Here is a 22611-nt window from a genome sequence, read left to right as displayed (position 1 = left end):
GGAGGCCAAGTCACTGAATATATTTAAGAAGGAGATAGATAGATTTCTAGACATAAAAGGCATCAAGGGGTATGGGGAGAGAGCAGGAATATGGTATTGAGATAGAGGATTAGCCATGATCATATTGAATGGTGGAGCAGGCTTGAAGGGCCGAATGGCATACTCCTGCTCCTATTTTCTATGTTTCTAAAAGTAGAGAAGTTATGCTGAACCTTCATAAAGTGCTGGTTAGGCCACAACTGGAGTATTGTGTCCAGTTCTGGTCACCACGCTTTAGGAAGGATGTGAAGGCCCTTGAGAGGGTGCAGAGGAGATTTACCAGAATGGTTCTGGGGATGGGGGAATCTTAGCTACAAGGACAGGTTGGAGAAGCTGGATTTGTTTTCATTAGAGCAAAGGAGGTTGCAGGGTGATTTGATAGAGGTGTACAAGATTATGAGGGGTTTGGATAGGCTAGACAGGGAAAGGCTGTTCCCACTAGTTGATGGTACAAGGACTAGGGGATACAGATTTAAGGTTTTGGGCAAGAGATACAAGGGGGACGTGAGGAAAAACTTTTTTACGCAGTGAGTGGTGAGGACCTGGAATTCGCTGCCGATGGAAGTGGTGGAAGCGGAAACACTCAATGTTTTCAAGGGGAGACTGGATAGGCACTTGAGGGAAATAAACTTGCAGGGCTACGGGGATAGAACGGGGGAATGGGACTGACTGGATTGCTCCACAGAGAGCCAGCACGGACTCGATGGGCTGAATGGCCTGTGCCGTTATAACTCTATGACATGTTCTTTCCCTGATGGCTCTACTGGTCCTCATAGAAATGTTAGGGCAGTCTCAATTCAGTTCCTACTAATGTAAGCTCACAAGACTACTGATAATTCTAGACTAATAGATCTGGAGTGCCTTGCTGTCCCCTGTCATTCAATTCTCTCCTTCATGTGACCTGATCAAGATCAGAAAATTTACTGCCTATAAATATCACCCAAGGAAGCACTATAGCCTACAGTTAATTATCCTAATTTCATTGCATGGGTGTCAGCTTGGCTCAGTTGGTAGCACACTTAACTGGAGTCAGAAGGTTGTGGGGTAGGGTTGCCAACTCTGGTTGAACCGTATTATGGGAATGTTTCATCGAGTGACCTCTCGTCTCCATTCACCCCGCCCCCACACTCACTCCATTGGTTGCCTGACATGAAACTTCTTGCAGTAATTGGTCCGTAACAGTGGCCACAATACCCATAATCCTCTGCGCTCCAGAACCCACTCAGTCCAGCATGGGTTTTCCCAGTTAGAGCATGCATCCACCAAGACCGTATTGCATCCTGGCTGCATTGCTGCCTGCTGTTTGTTGAGAGTCCAGCCGTAGCAAAACGGGAGAGGAAAAAACATGAATCTGGTCGGCTGAATAAAATGCTGTTTCATATTTGAAAGTTGCAATTTAATATAGTTCCAAATATTTACACTAGGGACTACATGAGTGAGATATTAAATGGGCAGGATGTGCCTGTTAAATACTTTAATATCAATGTTGAAACAAATACTTCCTGTAAGTATCCTCTTAATTGCTTCTTATAAACCTGGCCTCCCTCTCCATTTAAACATCTATTTTCAACTAATCTGCAGTACTCATTATATTCAGTGCAGTTTATGATGCTGCTGTAGATTATAACAGAAAGAAAAATGAGAGCAAATGCACTTATACTGATCTATTCTAATAGCTAACAAAATGAATCATTTAAATAGATACAACTTTTATCAAATCAGCCAGATGTGTGGTTTTTTTTACATTTGCAAAACTAATTGTTGCTGATCTTTTTCTTCTCCTCCCCCAGACTGATGGCAAAGGTGTTTTTGCTAGCAACCTGTCCCAGGAGTATCAGATAGCAGAGACAACATTTAACCTTTCTAAAGCTCAGATATGGGAGCTCTCTTACCAGAGTATTAACCACATCTTCGCTCCAGAGAGTGTAAAATCTGACTTGAAAAAGCGATGGAATGACCTGAAACCAGGACTATTTAGCCAAGGCTAACAAAAGATCATGTGACAGGGACAATGCTCTTGGCCCCATTTCCCTTTAACTGGCGGTTACTCTTGGAATATATCTTGATTGTTTCTGATGAGACCTATGAAAGCAAATCAACAAATCTGCAGTTCTGAGTACTATATAAGTGATCCTCCCACATGAGCAGTTGTCTTGTCTTCCACATCACTGATAACAGATGTGGTTTTGCTGGGGGCAATAGGTCCCTGCTTATCCTTTGTGGGATCAGTTTTACAATGTGCAACAATGAAAAAAAATCTATTTTGTGTAATACAATTTCTTTGCTTTACATTGACTTCGTTTAAAAGTAATCAGCTTCTTGGAAATTTTACCTCAGACATAAAAATGCAACTATCTAATTTGAATATTTTCAAACAACATCAATAATCTCTCCGTTTTCTCCACTGTGGAGGTTGGTGACCAGTGCACTTCATGCTTTTCAATCCGAGCTTGGATGGATTATATCTGCTCCTGAAGGTGCATCACATTCTTTGCCTTCCTCTACATATAACACCATCATCTTTATCAGACAGTAACAACAATGTTTGTAACTCCTGAATAATGAGCTCATAGTATCACTATTAACAAAAACTGATTTTGTGAGATATAATCTGGAATACCATGCTCTGGCTGAACAGTAAACCCTTTTATTGTTACCATGTAGCATGTAGGGATTGCACTACATTTTACATCACTTCAGAAGATGGATAATATCAGCCACACGAGACACTTTTTGTAACAAGTTAAACTAATAAACAGATTTATTCACGGCAGCATGAAGTGAAAGATATTGAAATAAGTCCAAAAGAAAGTTGTCTGGAACTTGTTCAAGAAAGGTTAATTAGACAAACCAGCCAAATAAAATCCTTTTGAAAGCTTCCTTGCAAACCTTCAGATAAAAATAATTTTCAGAAAGAAATAGCACACATATTCCTTAGCAAACAACCAGAAAGAATATTGTCTTTGGAGGAGTTTTATTAACTCAAGCACATTGTCTATGGAGCTGTGTTCCGTCCCCATGCTTCACTGCCAGACAAAACCTAATTACTTGTACATGAAATGTGCTGCATTTTTATACTCTTAAAAATCCTTTTGGAAAACAGAACCTGTTTCGATGATCAAGCTAAGAGTCAGAGCGGTAATCTACTTCAACAAACTATAAGCAAAAAGGTATGAAAATGGTGGCATAGTGGTTAGCACTGTTGCCTCACAGCGCCAGGGACCCGGGTTCAAATCCGGCCTCGGGTGACTGTCTGTGTGGAGTTTGCACATTCTCCCCGTGTTTGCGTGGGTTTCCTCCGGGTGCTCCGGTTTCCTCCCATAGTCCAAAGATGTGCGGGTTAGGTTGATTGGCCATGATAAAAATTGGCCCTTAGTGTTTGGGGGGATTAAATATGTGGGGTTACGGGGATAGGGCTTGGGTGGGATGGCTGTTGGTGTAAGGACCGGGTGCTAGGGTTTGGATAATCAGCCATGATCTCGTTGAATGGCGGAGCAGGCTCGAAGGGCCGAATGGCCTACTCCTGCTCCTTGTTTCTATGTTTCTAAGATGATCACCTGTCTGTGTTTAGGCCGTTTCAAACTTACAATTAATACCTGGTTCAAATCACCATCGACTCAATTGAACTGCTTTAGATCAGGGCAACAGCCACCTTCTTGATCGAACCAGTGATTTTTTTCTTTAGTGGTACACTCACTCAATGAGTTTTGCAATCAAAATATTCACATTAAGGATATTGAAAGGTTGCTGTAGGCCTTTCACCTCTAATCCAATAGGATGGCTATTAAATGAAAGTATAACTTCTATTTTGAGTATAATGTTTACAATTTGAATTTTTTTTAAAAAGAAACCATGGACAGGATATTTCATTTTTTCACATAATGCACTTTTACTATCATAAATACACCAGAGGTAGCACCACCAAGGGAATCAATGGTGGTTTTCATACTGGTGAATCTGGCTTGTCAGTACAGACGGAAATGGCTGTGTTAAAACTTAATTATACATCAATACGGCCAGAGTTTAAATGATTGTTATAAAACAAGAGTTTGGGCAGGTGCTTTTGCTTTGGTTTTCTTTGCAAATAGCACAAGGATTGTTTAAACAGATCTAAAGTGGATCAGTATATGTACACAAGCATGATGGGCAGGTTTCTGGTGTATTTGAAAGACATGAGTTACGAAGTTTGACAAAAATCTGATCAAGCAGTTGATACGTACTTATTTGACAAGCACCTGTCTACAGATGGACAGTGGACTAATACTAAAGCAATTTAAAAAAACTGCTGGTTTATAAATAGATATTTAGTACTCACCCAAGTCCTTCATCAGAATGGCTTTATAGTACTTTTTCTGCAGTACAGACATCCCATGATACAAAACAACATCCATCTTTTTCGGTAGCTCAGCAGCAACATCACTCTTGATTCTTCTTAGGAGGAATGGTTGCATCAGACTGTGCAGTTCTTTAGCTAGGGAGAGGAAGAAGCATAGTGCCATCAAAATAATAGTACCATATACTAGCTGGAGTGCCCGGCGGTGCCGAGGGTTTTTTGAGGGCATGTTGCTATGAAAAAAGTAGAAATAATTTTTATCTATATATATCAATGAGTCTGTCCGTCTGTCTGTGTGGGGGAAGGGGGGGGAGAGAGAGAGAGAGAGGGAAGGAGAGAGAGAGAGGGAAGGAGAGAGAGAGAGAGAGGGAAGGAGTTTACCCTCAGTGATACCACTATAGGACACACTATGAGCTACACCTACCTTGGTCTAACTATTACAGCATCAGGGAGCTTCAGCATAGCAGTGAATGCACTAAAAGAAAAAGCCCGAAGAGCCCTATATGCAATAAAAAGAAAATTCTACAACATCCAAATCCCAATCAAAATCTGGCTCAAAATATTTGACAGCATAATCCTGCCCATTGCACTGTACGGTAGTGAAGTATGGGGCCCGCTAAATCACCAAAGCTACACTAAATGGGAAAAACATACAATAGAAGCCCTACATGCAGAATTCTGCCGAAGCATCCTTCGCACCCAAAGGAAAACGCCAACAAATGCATGCAGAGCCGAACTAGGCAGATACCCACTGATAATAAACATCCAAAAACGAGCACTAAACTTCCTAAATCACCTCAAATCTAGCTCCCCAGACACCCTTCATTTCAAAGCCTTTCAGACCCAAGAGCTAAACCCAGAAAAGAGTCCCCTGAGTCAGCTGCTACGGAAACTAAGTACTCAGCCGGACCCTGACCAGCCCCAGACCAACACAGCCGCCCAAACACCAATCCGAGTGAACCAAATCATTAAAAAATGCAAAGAAACCTACCTGGAACATTGGAACAAAATAACCGAAAGCCAAAGCAGATTAGAATGTTACCGGGCCCTAAAAAGAGAATATAAACTGGCAGACTACCTCACGACCATCAGAGACACAAAACAGAGACAGACCCTCACCAGGTACAGACTAAGCGACCACCAACTGGAAATTGAAAAAGGCAGATACAAGAAATCCTGGCAGCCTAGAGAGAATAGAATATGCGATCAATGTCTGGCTGGCGAGGTTGAAACAGAAATGCATTTCCTCCTAAAATGCGAAAAATTCAACACATCAAGAAACATATTGTTCAACAAGCTAAGCCAAACAACCCCAGATTTCAAGGAATTGGATGATCTGTCAAAATTGAGATTAGTCCTAGGAGAAGGAGACAGACCATACCTTGGGGCCAAATATGTAACAACATGTCACAACCTGAGGACTGTTTAAAATTAAGACTGTTTAAAATTAATATTGAACGTACCAAATGAAGTACAAAGACTGTTTAAAATTAATATTGTTTAAAAGTAATATTGTATGTACCCAACAAATGTCAAATCGATTGACACCTACAGAATGTTGGAAAACTGTACCTTTTTGCTATGTAAGCTTTGGCAATATGGTTCTCTGTAAACTTTCATGCCAATAAAGCATTTTAATTGGAATTGGAATTGGAATTGGAGAGAGAGAGAGAGGGAAGGAGAGAGAGAGAGAGAGAGGGAAGGAGAGAGAGAGGGAAGGAGAGAGGGAAGGAGAGAGAGAGAGAGAGAGAGGGAAGGAGAGAGAGAGAGAGAGAGGGAAGGAGAGAGAGAGAGGGAAGGAGAGAGAGAGAGAGAGGGAAGGAGAGAGAGAGAGAGAGAGAGAGAGGGAAGGAGAGAGAGAGAGAGAGAGAGGGAAGGAGAGAGAGAGAGAGGAGAGAGAGAGGGAAGGAGAGAGAGAGGGAAGGAGAGAGAGAGGGAAGGAGAGAGAGAGGGAAGGAGAGAGGGAAGGAGAGAGAGAGAGGGAAGGAGAGAGAGAGAGAGAGGGAAGGAGAGAGAGAGAGAGGGAAGGAGAGAGAGAGAGAGAGAGAGAGGGAAGGAGAGAGAGAGAGAGAGGGAAGGAGAGAGAGAGGGAAGGAGAGAGAGAGGGAAGGAGAGAGAGAGGGAAGGAGAGAGAGAGGGAAGGAGAGAGAGAGGGAAGGAGAGAGAGAGGGAAGGAGAGAGAGAGGGAAGGAGAGAGGGAAGGAGAGAGAGGGAAGGAGAGAGAGAGGGAAGGAGAGAGAGAGGGAAGGAGAGAGAAAAAAGAGAGGGGGAAGGAGAGAGAAAAAAGAGAGGGGGAAGGAGAGAGAGGGGGAAGGAGAGAGAGAGGGGGAAGGAGAGAGAGGGGGAAGGAGAGAGAGGGGGAAGGAGAGAGAGGGGGAAGGAGAGAGAGGGGGAAGGAGAGAGGGGGAAGGAGAGAGGGGGAAGGAGAGAGGGGGAAGGAGAGAGGGGGAAGGAGAGAGAGGGGGAAGGAGAGAGAGGGGGAAGGAGAGAGAGGGGGAAGGAGAGAGAGGGGGGAAGGAGAGAGAGAGGGGGAAGGAGAGAGAGAGGGAAGGAGAGAGAGAGAGAGAGAGAGGGAAGGAGAGAGAGAGAGGGGAGGGAAGGAGAGAGAGACAGCAAGAGAGCGAAGGAGAGAGACAGAGAGAGGGGGAAGGGGAGAGAGAGAGAGAGAGGGAAGGAGAGAGAGAGAGGGAAGGAGAGAGAGAGAGAGAGAGGGAAAGAGAGAGGGAAGGAGAGAGAGAGAGAGAGAGAGGGAAGGAGAGAGAGAGAGAGGGGAGAGAGAGAGAGAGGGAAGGAGAGAGAGACAGAGAGGCCTTGGTGACCTGGAGCCCCCGTGCGCCGCCGCTCACCTGCTCGCTTCCCTCTCCCCTGGGCTCTCGGGCCGTGCGGTTGATACCGCGGGGAAGGGGTAGGCAGGTTATCTTGCGCTCACCTGCTCGCTTCCCTCTCCCCCGGTATCTCGGGTGTTTGATGGGACAGTAGAGGGAGCTTTACTCGGTATCTAACCCGTGCTGTCGCAGCCCTGGGAGTGTTTGATGGGGCAATGCAGAGGGAGCTTTACTCTGTATCTAACCCAGGCCCCGCCCACACATGCCATGAAACGCCCCCCGTGACGCACCGCGCTTCCCCCGTAGGATTGGTCAACCATCACGTCACTCAACGCTAATGAGCGGTAGGATTGGTCAACCGCTAATGAGCGGATTTAGTCCGTTTTTTGAACATTTTTAAAAGTAAATACGCCTATGACACTCCCCTGATTGGTCAACCGCTAATGAGGTTGGCAATTCACCTCACTGTTTCTCTCAACAACAACAAAACCACCCCCTACCACTCTTACCAGTCATCTGAGATGCCAATGTTTGTGTCAAAGGCTACCAGATTTGGAAATTGAACAAATGTGGATGAAATTTCAAATGAAAGGGGGGGAAAAAAACACCTTGGGCTTGTTTCAGACACTACTTCAGATTTTTGAAGGAGAAAGCCATTAAAAAAAAAGTGCATTATTATTGCTGGAGAAGAAAAGTGACAGTTAATTCCAAAAATAAAAATGCAAAGCGGAGAGTGCTTCAATGAGCTGCCACAGGAAAGATGGCGGCGGTTTGCCAACGGCCGGCCATTGGGGCGGGGGAGGCGGGAAGAGCGCGAGTGGGCGGCGCGCGAGAAACAGGGACCGAGAAACAGGGAGCACGCCAGAGTTTGAAATCAAACAAAACCGTTGGAGAAAGCACGTGATCGCTTTCGCCCGCCCGCTCCCTCCCTCCCCGGGCTGGGACACTGAGAGCGGACCGAGTAGGGTGAACCCCATGGGCGGGGTGGGGTGTCACGTGGTTCTCGGCGCTGGGACACTGAGCCGAGCCCCGGGACCGGGCCGAGGGGGGGGAAAGGCCGAGTCCCCGGCTGCAAACGGAGCCGGGACCGGGCCGAGGGGGGGAAAGGCCGAGTCCCCAGCCCGCGGCCGCAAACGGAGCCGAGCCCCGGGACCGGGCCGAGGCGGGGAAAGCCCGAGTCCCCGGCCGCAAACTAAGCCGAGCCCCGGGACCGGGCCGAGGGGGGGGGGGGGAAAAGCCCGAGTCCCCGGCCCACAGCTGCAAACTGAGCCGAGGACCGGGCCGAGGGGGGGAAAGCCCGAGTCCCCGGCTGGGGCCTCCAGCTCCACAAGGTGGGGAGACCTTCCCTGGAAGACAAATGAGTTCCTTCATACTTGAAATGGATCACTTCATTTCTAACTTCCTAAATACTATTTAAAACTGAATTAATTTGTTCTTTTCCTTAGTTCCCTGTATTAAAGTTCAGGTTTTTAAGCACCCCATAGCTAAGATGACAACTGCACTACATGATCTGGCATTAAGCTATATAGAATAGGAAGGTGGCAGCTGTTAAAATGTGAATAAAACTAAAAGCTGAGGTAAAGATGGCCGAATTAATGGCAGTTTGAAAGATTAGGCCCCGCCCACACACGGCATGAAAGGCCCTCCGTGACGCAGCGCGCTCCCCCCGTAGGATTGGTCAACCTTCACGTCACTCAACGCTAATGAGCGGTAGGATTGGTCAACCGCTAATGAGCGGAATTTTGTACACTGTCCGAACAATTTTTGTCTGACCAAAAAGTAAATACACCTATGACGCTCCCCTAATCATAAGCTTTCTTTTGATATAACATATGTGTAGGTACGCTCTATAACGACGGACGGACCCTTTTATATATATATAGAAGATAGATAACTAACTCTTGGTATAACAGTCAATACCCTAATCTTCAGAATTCTAATTTAACTGAAATACAATTCAATTCAATTCAATTTTATTTTATTTGTCATATATGCAGCAGACGTGTGTACTGCACAATGAAATGTTGATTTTTACGAGTCCTCCCAACATTGGAATAAATATGGCATAACAATGATAAAAATACTAATAGAAATACTAATAGAAAGACAGTAATAATGAATAAAACAACAGTAATAAATAATAATAAATTAATCGTTCATGAGTCTTATGGCCTGGGGGTAGAAGCTGTTTCGAAACCTGTTGGTATGAGACCGTATGCTTCGGTATCTCTTACCGGATGGGAGCAGGGCGAAGAGGTTGTGGCTGGGGTGACTCGCGTCTTTAATGATTCTCAGGACCTTCCCCCGGCACCTCTCGGGGTAGATATCCTGCACAGCAGGTAGTTTAATTCCTATAGTGTGTTGTGCAGCTTTCACTACCATCTGTAGAGCCTTGCGGTCTGTGGCGGTGCAGTTGCCATACCAGGTAGTGATGCAGCCGGACAGGATACTCTCAATGGTGCACCGGTAGAAGTTGGTGAGAATCTGGGGGGCCATTCCAAATTTCTTCAGTCTCCTGAGGAAGAACAGGCATTGGCATGCCTTCTTGGTTACAACGTCGATGTGATGGGACCACGTTAAGTCCTCCGTAATGAATACATCCAGGAATTTGAAGCTGCTGACCCTCTCCACCTCAGCCCCTTCGATGTAGACTGGGGTGTGTCCCTCCCCCTGCCGCTTCCTGTAATCCACGATCATCTCCTTTGTTTTGCTGATGTTGAGGAAGAGGTTGTTGTACTTGCACCATTCTCCTAGGGCTCTTACCTCCTCCCTGTAGCCTGTCTCGTCGCCATCTGTGATCAGGCCTACGACGGTCGTGTCATCAGCAAACTTGATGATGGAGTTGAAGTTGTGCGTGGCCATGCAGTCGTGAGTAAACAGGGAGTACAGAAGGGGGCTGAGCACACAACCCTGGGGAGCTCCCATGTTCGGGATCAGTGTGGAGGAGGTGTTTCTGCCTATTTTCACCACCTGGGGTCTTCCCGTCAGGAAGTCCAGGATCCAGTTGCATAGGGAGGTGTTAAGTCCTAGCTCACTGAGCTTGTTGACGAGCTTGGAGGGGATAATGGTATTGAATGCTGAACTATAATCAATGAACAACATTCTCACATAGGTGTTCCTCTTATCCAGGTGTGATAAGGCAGTGTGCAGTACAGTGGCGATGGCATCATCCCTAGATCTGTTTGGGCGGTAGGCAAATTGGAGTGGGTCCAGTGTGTCAGGTAGTAACGAGTTGATGTGGGTTTTGACCAGCCTCTCAAAGCACTTCATGATGACAGAAGTGAGTGCTATGGGGCGGTAGTCGTTTAAACAGGTTACTTTTGTTTTTTTGGGGGACTGGAATAACTGATGTCATCTTGAAGGGGGTGGGGACTACAGACTGGTACAGTGAACGGTTGAATATATCCGTAAACACGGCAGCAAGCTGGTCAGCGCATGCTCTAAGGACACGCCCAGGGATTCCATCTGGACCAGGTGCTTTGTGGGTGTTCACTCTCTTAAAAGCCTTGCTCACGTCAGCCACGGAGATTGAGAAGACCCGGTCGTCCTGAGCCGCGGGCGCCCTTGTAACAGGCCAGTTGTTGTTGGCCTCAAACCGGGCGTAAAAAGTGTTAAGCTCATCCGGGAGAGAGGCATTGCTGGGCATGACACAGTTGGGTTTCCCTTTGTAGTCTGTAATAGATTGTAGTCCACTCCACATCCTTCGCGAATCTGAGCTATGATAGTGTGACTCCACTTTGTCCGTGTATTGTCTTTTTGCATTTTTGATGGTTTTTCTGAGGTCGTACCTTGATTTCTTGTACTCATCCATGTCCCCAGAGTTGAATGCGATGGACCGTGCTTTTAGCATAGCACGGGTATTGCCATTTACCCATGGTTTCTGGTTGGGAAATGTTCGTACAACAATCCTCGGAACAACGTCGTCTATGCACTTGTTTATGAAACTAATGACTGAATCTGTATATGTGTTGATGTCATTGTCCGAGGCATTCCGAAACATATCCCAGTCAGTGGAATCAAAACAGTCTTGTAACATAGCGTCTGATTGATCCGACCAGCGTTGTAGCGATCTCATCACAGGCTTTTCCTGTTTTAGTTTCTGCCTATAGGTGGGTAGCAGCAGGATGGAGTCGTGATCTGATTTGCCGAAGGGAGGGCGGGGAGGGCCTTGTATCCATCCCGGAATGGAGTGTAAACGTGATCTAGTGTGTTCTTGGCTCGCGTTGGGCAGGTGATATGCTGATGGTATTTAGGCAGTACTTTCTTCAGATTGGCTTTGTTGAAATTGCCAGCCACGATGAATGCAGCCTCCGGATGGGAAGTTTCAAGCCTGCTAATGATCCCATACAGCTCATTTAGTGCCCTATTTGCGTCGGCCTGTGGTGGAATATACACCGCTGTAATGATCACGGATGAGAACTCTCTCGGGAGGTAGAAGGGTCGGCATTTGATCATCAGGTGTTCAAGATCGGGTGAACAAGAAGATGTAAGTAGTTCCACGTTGGAACACCAAGAATTGTTGATCATAAAGCATACTCCACCCCCTCTATTTTTCCCCAAGTCCTTTGTTCGGTCTAGCCGGTGAATGTTGAATCCCTCTGGTTGAATGGCCGAAGCTGGTGTCGATGGATCAAGCCAAGTCTCAGTAAAAATCAAGACATTGCAGTTCTTAATGTCTCGCTGGAAGGTGAGCCTCCCTCTGAGTTCGTCCAGCTTATTGTCCAGTGACTGCACATTCGCCAGGAGAATACTCGGAAGGGGGGGGTGGTGTTCACGTCGCTTCAGCTTCACTAATGCACCTGCTCGTCTGCCCCGCTTGCGCCGTCGTCGCTTCCTGATCACAGGAATGAAGTCAGGTAAGCAGGTGGGAGGGTAGATGGTAGTAGCAGCAGAATCCCAGTTCGAAAAATCGGGGGTAGGTCCTATATCTCCGGACGATCTTATGTCCAGAAGTGATTGACGGTCGTAGCGGATAAGTGAAGAAACAGTACTTACAAAATTGTTTAATAATAACAATAAAATAATAAATAAAGTGGAAAGTTGTGGACGAGCTCGTAAAACAGCGGCCACCCTCATAAGCCATACAGGTCGGTTAAACAGTAGAATATTTTTAAAAAAACTAAACTACTAATACTAAAACTAGAATGCTAAATACTAAACAGTAGAATACTAAAAAACTAACAGTACGATATATTAAAATACAACATTAAATACAACATTAAAATACCAGTTGGGGAGCTCATAAAACAGCAGCCATACAGGTCGGTTAAACAGTAGAATATTTTTTTAAAAACAACTAAATTACTAATACTAAAACTAGAGTGCTAAATACTAAACAGTAGAATACTAAAAACTAACAGTACGATATATTAAAATAAATTAAAATAAAATACACATCTTTACACCTGATCTTACAATTACTTTGCAGGATTATCACTTATATTTGATAAATTTCTCTTCTGCAAGGGTACACAACCCTGATGCCTTGGTAATATGTGTTTTATAATCCAGATTCAAGTACATATAGAAAATTCAATCAAACTCCCACTTTTAAAATAAAAAATAAAGGAGTAACTGAGTAATTGGGTTTTTAAAACCACTTCCTGTTCTTCTGGCTGCATGACAAAAGATTGAGGAGGAAAATGAACCATAGGTTGAAGTTGATGCAGGTCAGACAAAATTTGTCAAAAATATACAAGACTGTTTCCCAACTCAACATGTTAATGAAGTAACTAGGGATATTAGATCTAGTGTTTAGTAATGAGCCTAACCTCGTACTGGACCTCTGTGCGAGGGAACATCTGGCCAACAGTGACCACAACATTATACAGTTTCAATTGGCTGTTAGAACTAAAGGTACTGAGAATCTGCAACTCGTACCAGATTGCAGAAGAGCAAACTTCACTAAAATGGCAGATGATTTGGAACGGGTAAGTTGGCTAACCCTACTGGGTGGTGATGAGACCGATGTAGAATACAAAAGGAAAGTTTTTAAGAACCAGATAAAAAAAATGTGGAAAACAAATATGTACCCAAAGTCAAAAGAGTGTGGTAAGAAAAAGCCAAGGTGGTTGACTTGTTATGTACAAAGACAAATAAGATGTAAACAAAAAAGTTTCTATAAATTAAAGGCATTTAATACTCAACTAAACAGAGTTAAGTACAAGGCTGCCATTAGATCAGCTAAAAGGCTAATGGAAAAGAGGATTGTAGACAATTGTTAAAGTAATGGGAAAAGCTTTTTCAGTTCTGTGAAAAGTCAGTGAACTGTCAGACTATTGGGCCACTGAATGATGTTCAAAGACAGGTTACAAAAGATTCACTGGGTATGGCAGAAATATTAAATGAGTACTTTGTATCGGTCTTCACTCTAATAGTCGAGCATTAACTTCAAGAATTTAATAATGTTAACAAAACTAGTAATATTAACATAGATGAACATATTGTTTTAGAAAGAATTAAGAACTTGAAAATAGATAGAGCATCCAGGCTGGATGATATTTCTCAGGTCCTCAGGGAAATGGGACACGTACTGTGCGAGCCCCTGGTCTGTATTTTTAATAGCTCACTGCATTTTGGAATGGTTCTCATAGACTGGAAGGAGGCTAATGTAGTCCCCATCTTTAAAAAAGGTGACATGATGGATCCGGGTAACTATAGGCCCATTAGTTTGACAATACAGGAAACTTTGGATTATCCGGAGGTTAACTGTCCGGAATGCTCGAGCCACCGGCAAAAATCAGGAGCCGTTTCGTTAGTTTTTTTTTCTTTTCGTTGCTTTTTTCTCAACAGTCAAGCTCTGCAAGGTCTCGCTGAAGCTGTTGCTAAGCTACAGAGACGCTTGCAAGGTATGGCCGACTGTTTAGAAGCTGTTTCAACATTAGCGCTGATTTGTCCGGCAGTTTTGAGGGAACGGCAACAGCTCGGTCCCGTCGGTGCCGGATAGCACAAAGTTTCCTGTAATAGGTAAGATGCTTGAGGGAATTATTAGGGATGCAATATCTAAATGCTTGGATAGAGAGGGACATATTAAGGACACCCAACATGGCTTCATATAAAGGTCATGTCTTACAAATCTAACTATTTTTTGAAGAAGTTACAAAGTTGGTGGATGAGGGAAGCCCAGTAGACATTGTCTACTTAGACTTCCAAAAAGCTTTAATAAGGTACTGCACAAGAGGCTTCTCTATAAGGTTGAAGCCTCTGGTATTCGTGGTACTATATTGAGCTGGATCGAGAACTGGCTGGCAGGACGCAGGTTAAAAAGTAGTTATAGATGGATTTGGATCTGTTTGGAGTCCGGCCACCAGTGGTGTCGTCCTGCAGGGCTCAGTATTGGGACCGTTGCTCTTTACTATTTTTATTAATGATCTGGATGTAGGTGTTGGGGGGCACGACCTGCAAATCTGCAGATGATACATAGAAACACAGAAGATAGGAGCAGGAGTAGGCCATTCGGCCCCTCGAGCCTGCTCCGCCATTCAATGCGATCATAGCTGATCATCCAAATTCAGTACCCGGTCCCTGCTTTCTCCCCATACCCCTTGATCCCTTTAGCCTTAAGAAATATATCCAACTCCTTCTTGAATATATTTAATGTATTGGCCTCTACTGCCTTCTGTGGTAGAGAATTCCACAGGTTCACCACTCTCTGGGTGAAGAAATTCCTCCTCATTTCTGTCCTAAATGGCCTGCCCCTTATCCTGTGACCCCTGGTTCTGGACTCCCCGACCATCGGGAACATCCTTCCTGCATCTAGTCTGTCCAGTCCTGTCAGAATTTTATAAGTTTCAATGAGATCCCCTCTCATTCTTCTAAACTCCAGCGAGTACAAGCCCAATCGTCCCAATCTCTCCTCATACATCATTCTTGCCATCCCAGGTATCAGCCCGGTGAATCTTCACTGAACCCCTTCCATGGCAAGAACATCCTTCCTCAGATAAGGCGACCAAAACTGCACACAATACTCAAGGTGTGGTCTCACCAAGGCCCTGTACAACTGCAGCAAGGCATCCTTGTTCCTGTACTCAAACCCTCTCGCTACGAAGGCCAACATACCATTTGCCTTCTTAACCGCCTGCTGCACCTGCATGCTTAACTTCAGCGACTGGTGCACAAGGACACCCAGGTCTCGTTGCACTTCCCCTTTTCCCAATCTATTGCCATTCAGATAATAATCTGCCTTCCTGTTTTTGCCACCAAAATGGATAACCTCACATTTATCTACGTTATATTGCATCTGCCATGCTTCTGCCCAATCACCCAACCTGTCCAAATCATCCTGTAGTTTCTCGGCATCCTCCTCACAGCACACACGCCCACCCAGCTTTGTGTCGTCTGCAAATTTGGAGATATTACATCTAGTTCCCTTGTCTAGATCATTAATATATATTGTGAATAGCTGGGGTCCAAGGACCGATCCCTGCGGTACCCCACTAGTCACTGCCTGCCATTCGGAAAAAGACCCGTTTATTCCAACTCTTTGCTTTCTGTCCGCCAACCAGTTCTCTATCTAAGTCAATACCTTGCCCCCAATCCCATGTGCCTTAACTTTACACGCTAATCTCTTATGCGGGACCTTATCGAAAGCCTTCTGAAAGTCAAAATACACCACATCCACTAGTTCTCCCTTATCTATTTTACTAGTTACATCCTCAAAAAATTCCAGTAGATTAGTCAAGCACGATTTACCTTTTGTAAATCCATGTTGACTTTGTCCGATCCTGTCACTGTTTTCCAAGTGCTCTGCTATTACATCTTTTATAATGGACTCTAGCATTTTCCCCACTACCGATGTCAGGCTAAGATCTGTGCGAGTGTTAGGATTGTAGACGATGCTCATCTGCTTCAGGCAGATCTTAATGTGTTGGGAGATTGACTGGCAAAAGATGTATAACTTGGATAAGTGCTGTGTTATGCATGTGGGCAGGGCAAGTGCTCAACATTCATACACCCTTCAGGGAAAAGCATCAAAGGTGGAGATAGAAAGAGATTTGGGCATTCATCTCTAAAGGTACATGTGCAATCCCATGAAGCAATAGCGAGAGCAAATAGGGTATTGGGGTGTAGCCATAGTTATAAGATGAGGCATACTATTTTGTCCTTGTACAAGACCTTGGTCAGGCCTCACCTGTGTCCAGTTTTGATCTCCTCATATGGTGGGTGATATTGAGGCTTTGGAAAGGGTGCAGAGGAGGCTACGGAAAGGGTGCAGAGGAGGCTACTAGACTAATTCCAAGTTGGCTTTCATTGCTAGGGGGATAGAATATAAAAATAGGGAGGTATGCTTCAGTTGTACAAGGTATTGGTGAGACCGCACCTGGAATACTGCGTACAGTTTTGGTGTCCATACTTAAGAAAGGACATACTTGCTCTCGAGTCAGTACAAAGAAGGTTCACTCGGTTAATCCCGGGGATGAGGGGGTGGACATATGAGGAGAGGTTGAGTAGATTGGGACTCTACTCATTGGAGTTCAGAAGAATGAGAGGCGATCTTACTGAAACATATAAGATTGTGAAGGGGTTGGATCGGGTGGACGCGGGGAAGATGTTCCCGATGATGGGTGAAACTAGAACTAGGGGGCATAGTCTTAGAATAAGGGGCTGCTCTTTCAAAACTGAGATAAGGAGGAACTACTTCACTCAGAGGGTGGTAGGTCCATGGAATATGCTGCCCCAGAAAGCTGTGGAAGCTACATCATTACATAAATTTAAAACAGAAATAGACAGTGTGGTAAACCACTGTTTGTATTCCACTGTGTACATGCCTGGACATGCCTCGGCTGACTCCTCCCACAAGTCCTAGTATAAAGGTGACTGCTCCCCAGCCCTTTGTATTCTGGACCGGTCGACCACTCGAGGCAGACCTTCATTCTTTTGTTAATAAAAGCCTTTAGTTACTCTCTTAACTCTCGGTCTTTTATGAGTAATTGATAGCGCATCAATTTTATTAACAAAATTTTTATAATGGAGAAGATCCTCACACCAGCATGCCTGGACTTAGATCATCGGGAGGCGGACTCCTCCACCAAGTTTACTCACTGGCTTAAGTGTTTCGAAAAATTCCTGACCGCCTCCGCAGCAATCAAATCGGACGAGGACAAATTGGATGTCCTGACCTCCAAAGTGAACCACTGAGTGTACTCGGTCATCCAAGACGCGACCTCGTACGCGGACGCTATCAAGCTCCTCAAGGACCAGTACACGCGCCCAGTGAACGAAGTGTACGCCAGGCACCTTCTGGGGAGTCGTAAACAACCTGGGGAATCGACCGTGGAATACCTTCAGGCACTGTCTGTGCTTGGCCGGGCCTGTGGTTGTAAGGATGTAAAGGCCGCCGTGTACACAGAGGAACTTATCCGGGACGCTTTTGTAGCGGGCCACAGATCCAATTACACCCGACAGCGACTGTTGGAGCAGAGTGACCTCGACCTCAACAAGGCCTCTGAACTCGCACTATCATTGGATGCAGCCTACCGGGGCATGGATGCCTACTCCTCTGCACCGTGGACGCCGCGGGGAATGACAGCCTGGGACACGGTAGGACCGCCTCATAGCGCCGTGCCACCCCAGCCACACCCCAGCAACAGCCCAACTACCGCAGCAGTGTCCCAAGGCCAGACAGCAGTGCCCCAAGGCCAGAAATGCTACTTCTGTGGCCAGGCAAAACACCCCAGAGCGCGCTGCCCGGCGAAAAACGCGATCTGCTCGGGCTGCGGGAAGAAGGGACACTACGCTAGCGTCTGCAGGGCCAAAGCCACCCCGAACCCCAGCAGCGCCGCGTGTGGGCCATGCGGGCCGCCATCTTGGGCCTCCCCGGCCATGTGCGAACCACCGGTACAGCAGCCATTTTGGACGCCTCCAGCCACATGGGGATCATGGACGCCGCCATCTTGGACGACAGCCGGAACGCAGCAGGCCCCCAACACCGCCTCACCTGATACCCGCAGCGACACACCGACCCCTACGCTGGCATCCGTTACACTGGACCAAGCGAGACCGCACCAGCTGGCCAGTTCCACAATGGACATTAAGGTAAATGGTCACGATACAATCTGCCTTTTTGACTCTGGGAGCACGGAGAGCTTCATCCACCCCGACACGGTGCGGCGTTGCTCTCTCCCAGTCCTGCCTGCGCACCAGCGGATTTCTATGGCCTCCGAGTCCCAGTCGGCGGACATCAGCGGTTACTGCGTGGTGACACTCGTAGTAGACGGGACTGTGTACGATCATTTTAAACTTCTGGTCCTGCCCGACCTCTGCGCTGCCGTCCTGCTGGGGTTAGATTTTCAGTGCCACCTTAAAAGTGTTACGATGGCGTACGGTGGACCCCTACCCCCACTCACAGTCCGCAGCCAGCAGCTCCCAAATTGCCCGCCGCGCACCAGGTGCAACCTCTCCACACTCAGAGTCACCCCCCCCCAACTGTTTGCTAACCTCACCCCCGACTGTAAGCCCATCGCCACAAAGAGCAGGCGATACAGTGCCGGGGACAGGGTTTTCATTAAAACCGAAGTGGAGCGGCTCCTGAAGGAAGGGATTATTGAGGGCAGCACCAGCCCCTGGCGAGCCCAGGTTGTGGTCGTTAAGACCGGCGAGAAGCAGCGCCTGGTCATCGACTACAGCCAGACAATAAATCGCTACACCCTGCTGGACGCCTACCCACTCCCCCGCATAGCTGATATGGTCAACCAGATCGCGCAGTACCGCGTCTTCTCGACCATTGACCTGAAATCAGCGTACCACCAGCTCCCTATCCGCCCTGAGGACCGCCAGTATACTGCCTTTGAGGCAAACGGCCGCCTCTACCACTTCCTTAGGGTTCCCTTTGGCGTCACCAACGGGGTCTCCGTCTTCCAAAGGGAGATGGACCGGATGGTAGATCAAAATGCGTTGCAGGCCACTTTCCCATATCTGGACAATGTGACCATCTGCGGCCGTGACTTGCAGGACCATGACGCAAACCTCGAAAAATTCCTCCGCACCGCCCAACTCCTGAACCTGACATATAACAAGGAGAAGTGCATATTCCGCACAAACCGCCTCGCCATCCTTGGCTGTGTTGTGGAACACGGAGTCATCGGCCCCGACCCCGACCGGATGCGTCCCCTTATGGAACTCCCACTGCCCCACTGCCTCAAGGCCCTGAAGAGGTGCCTAGGGTTTTTCTCCTATTACGCCCAGTGGGTCCCCTACTATGCGGACAAGGCCCGTCCGCTGATCAAGTCCACCTCTTTTCCCTTGACGGCAGAGGCCCGCTTAGCCTTCCACCGTATCAAGGAGGGCATTGCCAAAGCCACCATGCACGCAGTGGACGAATCCATCCCCTTCCAGGTGGAAAGCGACGTGTCCGACTTTGCCCTGGCCGCTACCCTCAATCAGGCGGGGAGACCCGTGGCCTTCTTTTCACGAACCCTCCAAGGCCCGGAGACCAGACACTCCGCTGTTGAGAAGGAGGCCCAGGCGATTGTGGAGGCTGTGCGTCATTGGAGGCACTACCTGGCCGGAAAACGATTTACCCTGCTCACTGACCAGCGTTCAGTTGCTTTCATGTTTAACAACAAGCAGAGGGGCAAAATCAAAAACGACAAGATCTTGAGGTGGAGAATCGAACTTTCCACCTACAATTACGAGATCTTGTACCGGCCCGGGAAGCTCAATGAACCCCCGGATGCGCTATCGCGTGGCACCTGCGCCAGCGCGCAGATCGATAGACTGCGGGCCCTCCACAATGACCTCTGCCACCCGGGGGTCACCAGGTTCTTCCACTTCATCAAGGCCCGCAACCTGCCTTACTCTATTGAGGAGGTCAGGACCATGACCAGGAACTGCCAAGTCTGCGCTGAGTGCAAACCGCACTTTTATAGACCAGACAGGGCCCACCTGATAAAAGCCACTCGCCCCTTCGAGCGCCTGAGCGTTGATTTTAAAGGGCCTCTCCCCTCCTCCGACCGCAATGTGTACTTCCTCAATATTATTGATGAGTACTCCCGTTTCCCGTTCGCCATCCCCTGCCCGGACATGACCAGTGCCACGGTCATTAAATGTCTGAACGACCTCTTCACCCTGTTCGGTTTCCCCAGCTATATCCATAGCGACCGGGGCTCATCGTTTATGAGCGACGAACTCCGTCAGTACCTGCTAACTAGGGGTATTGCCACAAGCAGGACCACCAGTTACAACCCCCGGGGGAACGGACAGGTGGAAAGAGAAAATGCGACAGTTTGGAAGGCCGCCCTGCTAGCCTTAAAGTCTAGGGGCCTTCCGACCTCCCGCTGGCAGGATGTGCTCCCCGATGCGCTCCACTCTATTCGGTCACTGCTCTGCACTGCCACTAACGCCACCCCTCATGAGAAAATGTTTGTCTTCCCAAGGAAGTCCACATCGGGGACATCGCTACCGCCATGGCTGACGTCCCCAGGGCCGGTCCTACTGAGAAGACACGTGAGGACCCATAAAACGGACCCCCTGGTCGAGAGGGTCGACCTCCTCCACGCCAACCCCCAGTATGCTTACATTGCATACCCGGACGGGCGGGAGGACACAGTCTCCATAAGAGACCTTGCACCCTCGGGGGCCGCAGTAACCCACTACTCACTACCACCCCCCCCCACGATCCGATATCCTGCCCCAGCAGACGGCAGGCCTGGGCCCCGCGACCCGCTCGACATCTACGAGGACGACACGCCCGTGCCACAGCCTACGCAGGACTCGACGCCGGAAGCTCCACTACCCCTGCCGTCGCCACGCCGATCACAGCGGCAGACAAGACCTCCAGAGAGACTCCAATACACTAACTTTTAATACACTTCACCCCGCCGGACTCAATTTTAAACAAGGGGTGAATGTGGTAAACCACTGTTTGTATTCCACTGTGTACATGCCTGGACATGCCTCGGCTGACTCCTCCCACAAGTCCTAGTATAAAGGTGACTGCTCCCCAGCCCTTTGTATTCTGGACCGGTCGACCACTCGAGGCAGACCTTCATTCTTTTGTTAATAAAAGCCTTTAGTTACTCTCTTAACTCTCGGTCTTTTATGAGTAATTGATAGCGCATCAGACAGTTTCCTAGAAGTAAAGGGAATTAAGGGTTACGGGGAGCGGGCAGGAATTTGGACATGAGTCTAGGTCCGGATCGGTCATGGCCCTGTGGGTAGCGGAGCGGGCCCAGGGGCCGTGTAGCTTGATCCTGCTCCTATTTCGTGTGTCTAATTCTGTTAGATTCAGGAGATGGTTCTGTGATAGTGGATTGGCGGTTAGGATCAGATCAGCCATGATCTTATTGAATGGCGGAGCAGGCTTGAGGGACCGATTGGCCTACTCCTGCTCCTATTTCTTATGTTCTTAAAGCATCTTAGTTATCAAGATAGGCTAAAAGAGTTGGGACTCTACGCTTTAGAGAAGTGTAGACTTCGGGGGGATCTGATTGAGGTTTATATGATAATGAAGGGAATAGATTGTGTTCCAGTTGACAGTTTGTTCCAATTAGATAGGTTAGGCAGGACCAGGGGTTACAAACTTAAGTTGTATAAGGCCAGATCTAGGTTAGATGTCAGGAGGTGTTTCCCCCCCCCCCCCCGCCCCCCAAGAGAATAGTGGACCTCTAAAACAGGCTGCTATCTCGTGCGGTGGATGCTGATTCTCTGAATTCCTTCAAGCGAGAGCTGGACCTGTTTTTGGCTGGGGCAGAGATCACCTCTTACAGAAGGTAGGTACTGCAGGGAATTCAGGGCCAGAGTGATCTCCTGGGCTAGTTTCGATCGTCTGGATGGGTCGGAGAGGAATTTCCCAGAATTTTTCCCCCCAAATTGGCCTGGGTTTTTTAATCTCGTTTTTCACCTCTCCCAGGAGATCACATGGTTTTGAGTGGGGTGAATAGGATATATTGTGATACACGAGGTATTGCAATTGTGGGACAGGCTCAATTGACCAGAGGGTCTTTACCTGTCCGTCATTGTTTGTATATTCGTATCACTGAGATAGTTGAAACTGCGATTAGAGCTCTTTCTTTTCAAACTCTGTTACACCTAGGCAACAGTAATTAATGGCTATGGGGAATAGTACTGTAGCAAGGAATGCTTTCAATATGAAGTACTCTCCATATAGTTGGGTGGAAGAAAAATCAAGAAATCACTAATTACTTCTACCCATTAAGATAAAGCTCCATTTGCTACCAGTCTGCTGGAGGCCCCTTATGGCTGGTCTCAAAGCCAGGAGACAGCCACTCAACTGACATAAGTAATGGGTACATATGAAAATAAGTCTCACTGCAATAATGTAGATCAGCAAAATTCCTTGTTCTAGATAACAATCCTGGGGGCATCAGTAATGTAAAAATCCCATACTGACCAGCCACTATTGTCAATTTAATTTAAAACATGATCTTACTTGCCACATCACATGATATGACATAC

The 22611-nt window shown here is 47.1% G+C and overlaps 2 protein-coding genes across 4 annotated transcripts in view; one reads left to right on the top strand and one right to left on the bottom strand.

The window, feature by feature from the left end:
- The window catches only part of mapda (N6-Methyl-AMP deaminase), a 29624-nt gene extending 27290 nt beyond the window's left edge, over positions 1–2334 (top strand). For all 3 annotated transcript variants that reach the window (XM_086007018.1, XM_086007019.1, XM_086007020.1), the window contains one exon: positions 1830–2334. In XM_086007018.1, the coding sequence (XP_085863144.1) occupies positions 1830–2027 (198 nt within the window). In that variant the 3' untranslated portion in view covers positions 2028–2334. The remainder of the gene's footprint in view (positions 1–1829) is intronic.
- The window catches only part of chd1l (chromodomain helicase DNA binding protein 1-like), a 156090-nt gene that overhangs the window by 114924 nt on the left and 18555 nt on the right, over positions 1–22611 (bottom strand). Inside the window, exon 8 of the mRNA XM_086007017.1 lies at positions 4355–4510. Within this exon, the coding sequence (XP_085863143.1) occupies positions 4355–4510 (156 nt within the window). The remainder of the gene's footprint in view (positions 1–4354; positions 4511–22611) is intronic.

The sequence above is a fragment of the Somniosus microcephalus genome, chromosome 14 (assembly GCF_052327205.1).
Source record: "Somniosus microcephalus isolate GS21.2 chromosome 14, FLI_Smic_1.0, whole genome shotgun sequence".
NCBI lineage: Eukaryota > Metazoa > Chordata > Chondrichthyes > Squaliformes > Somniosidae > Somniosus > Somniosus microcephalus.
Note: the sequence above shows the minus strand (reverse complement) of the source record. Positions and strands in the feature narration are given on the sequence as shown.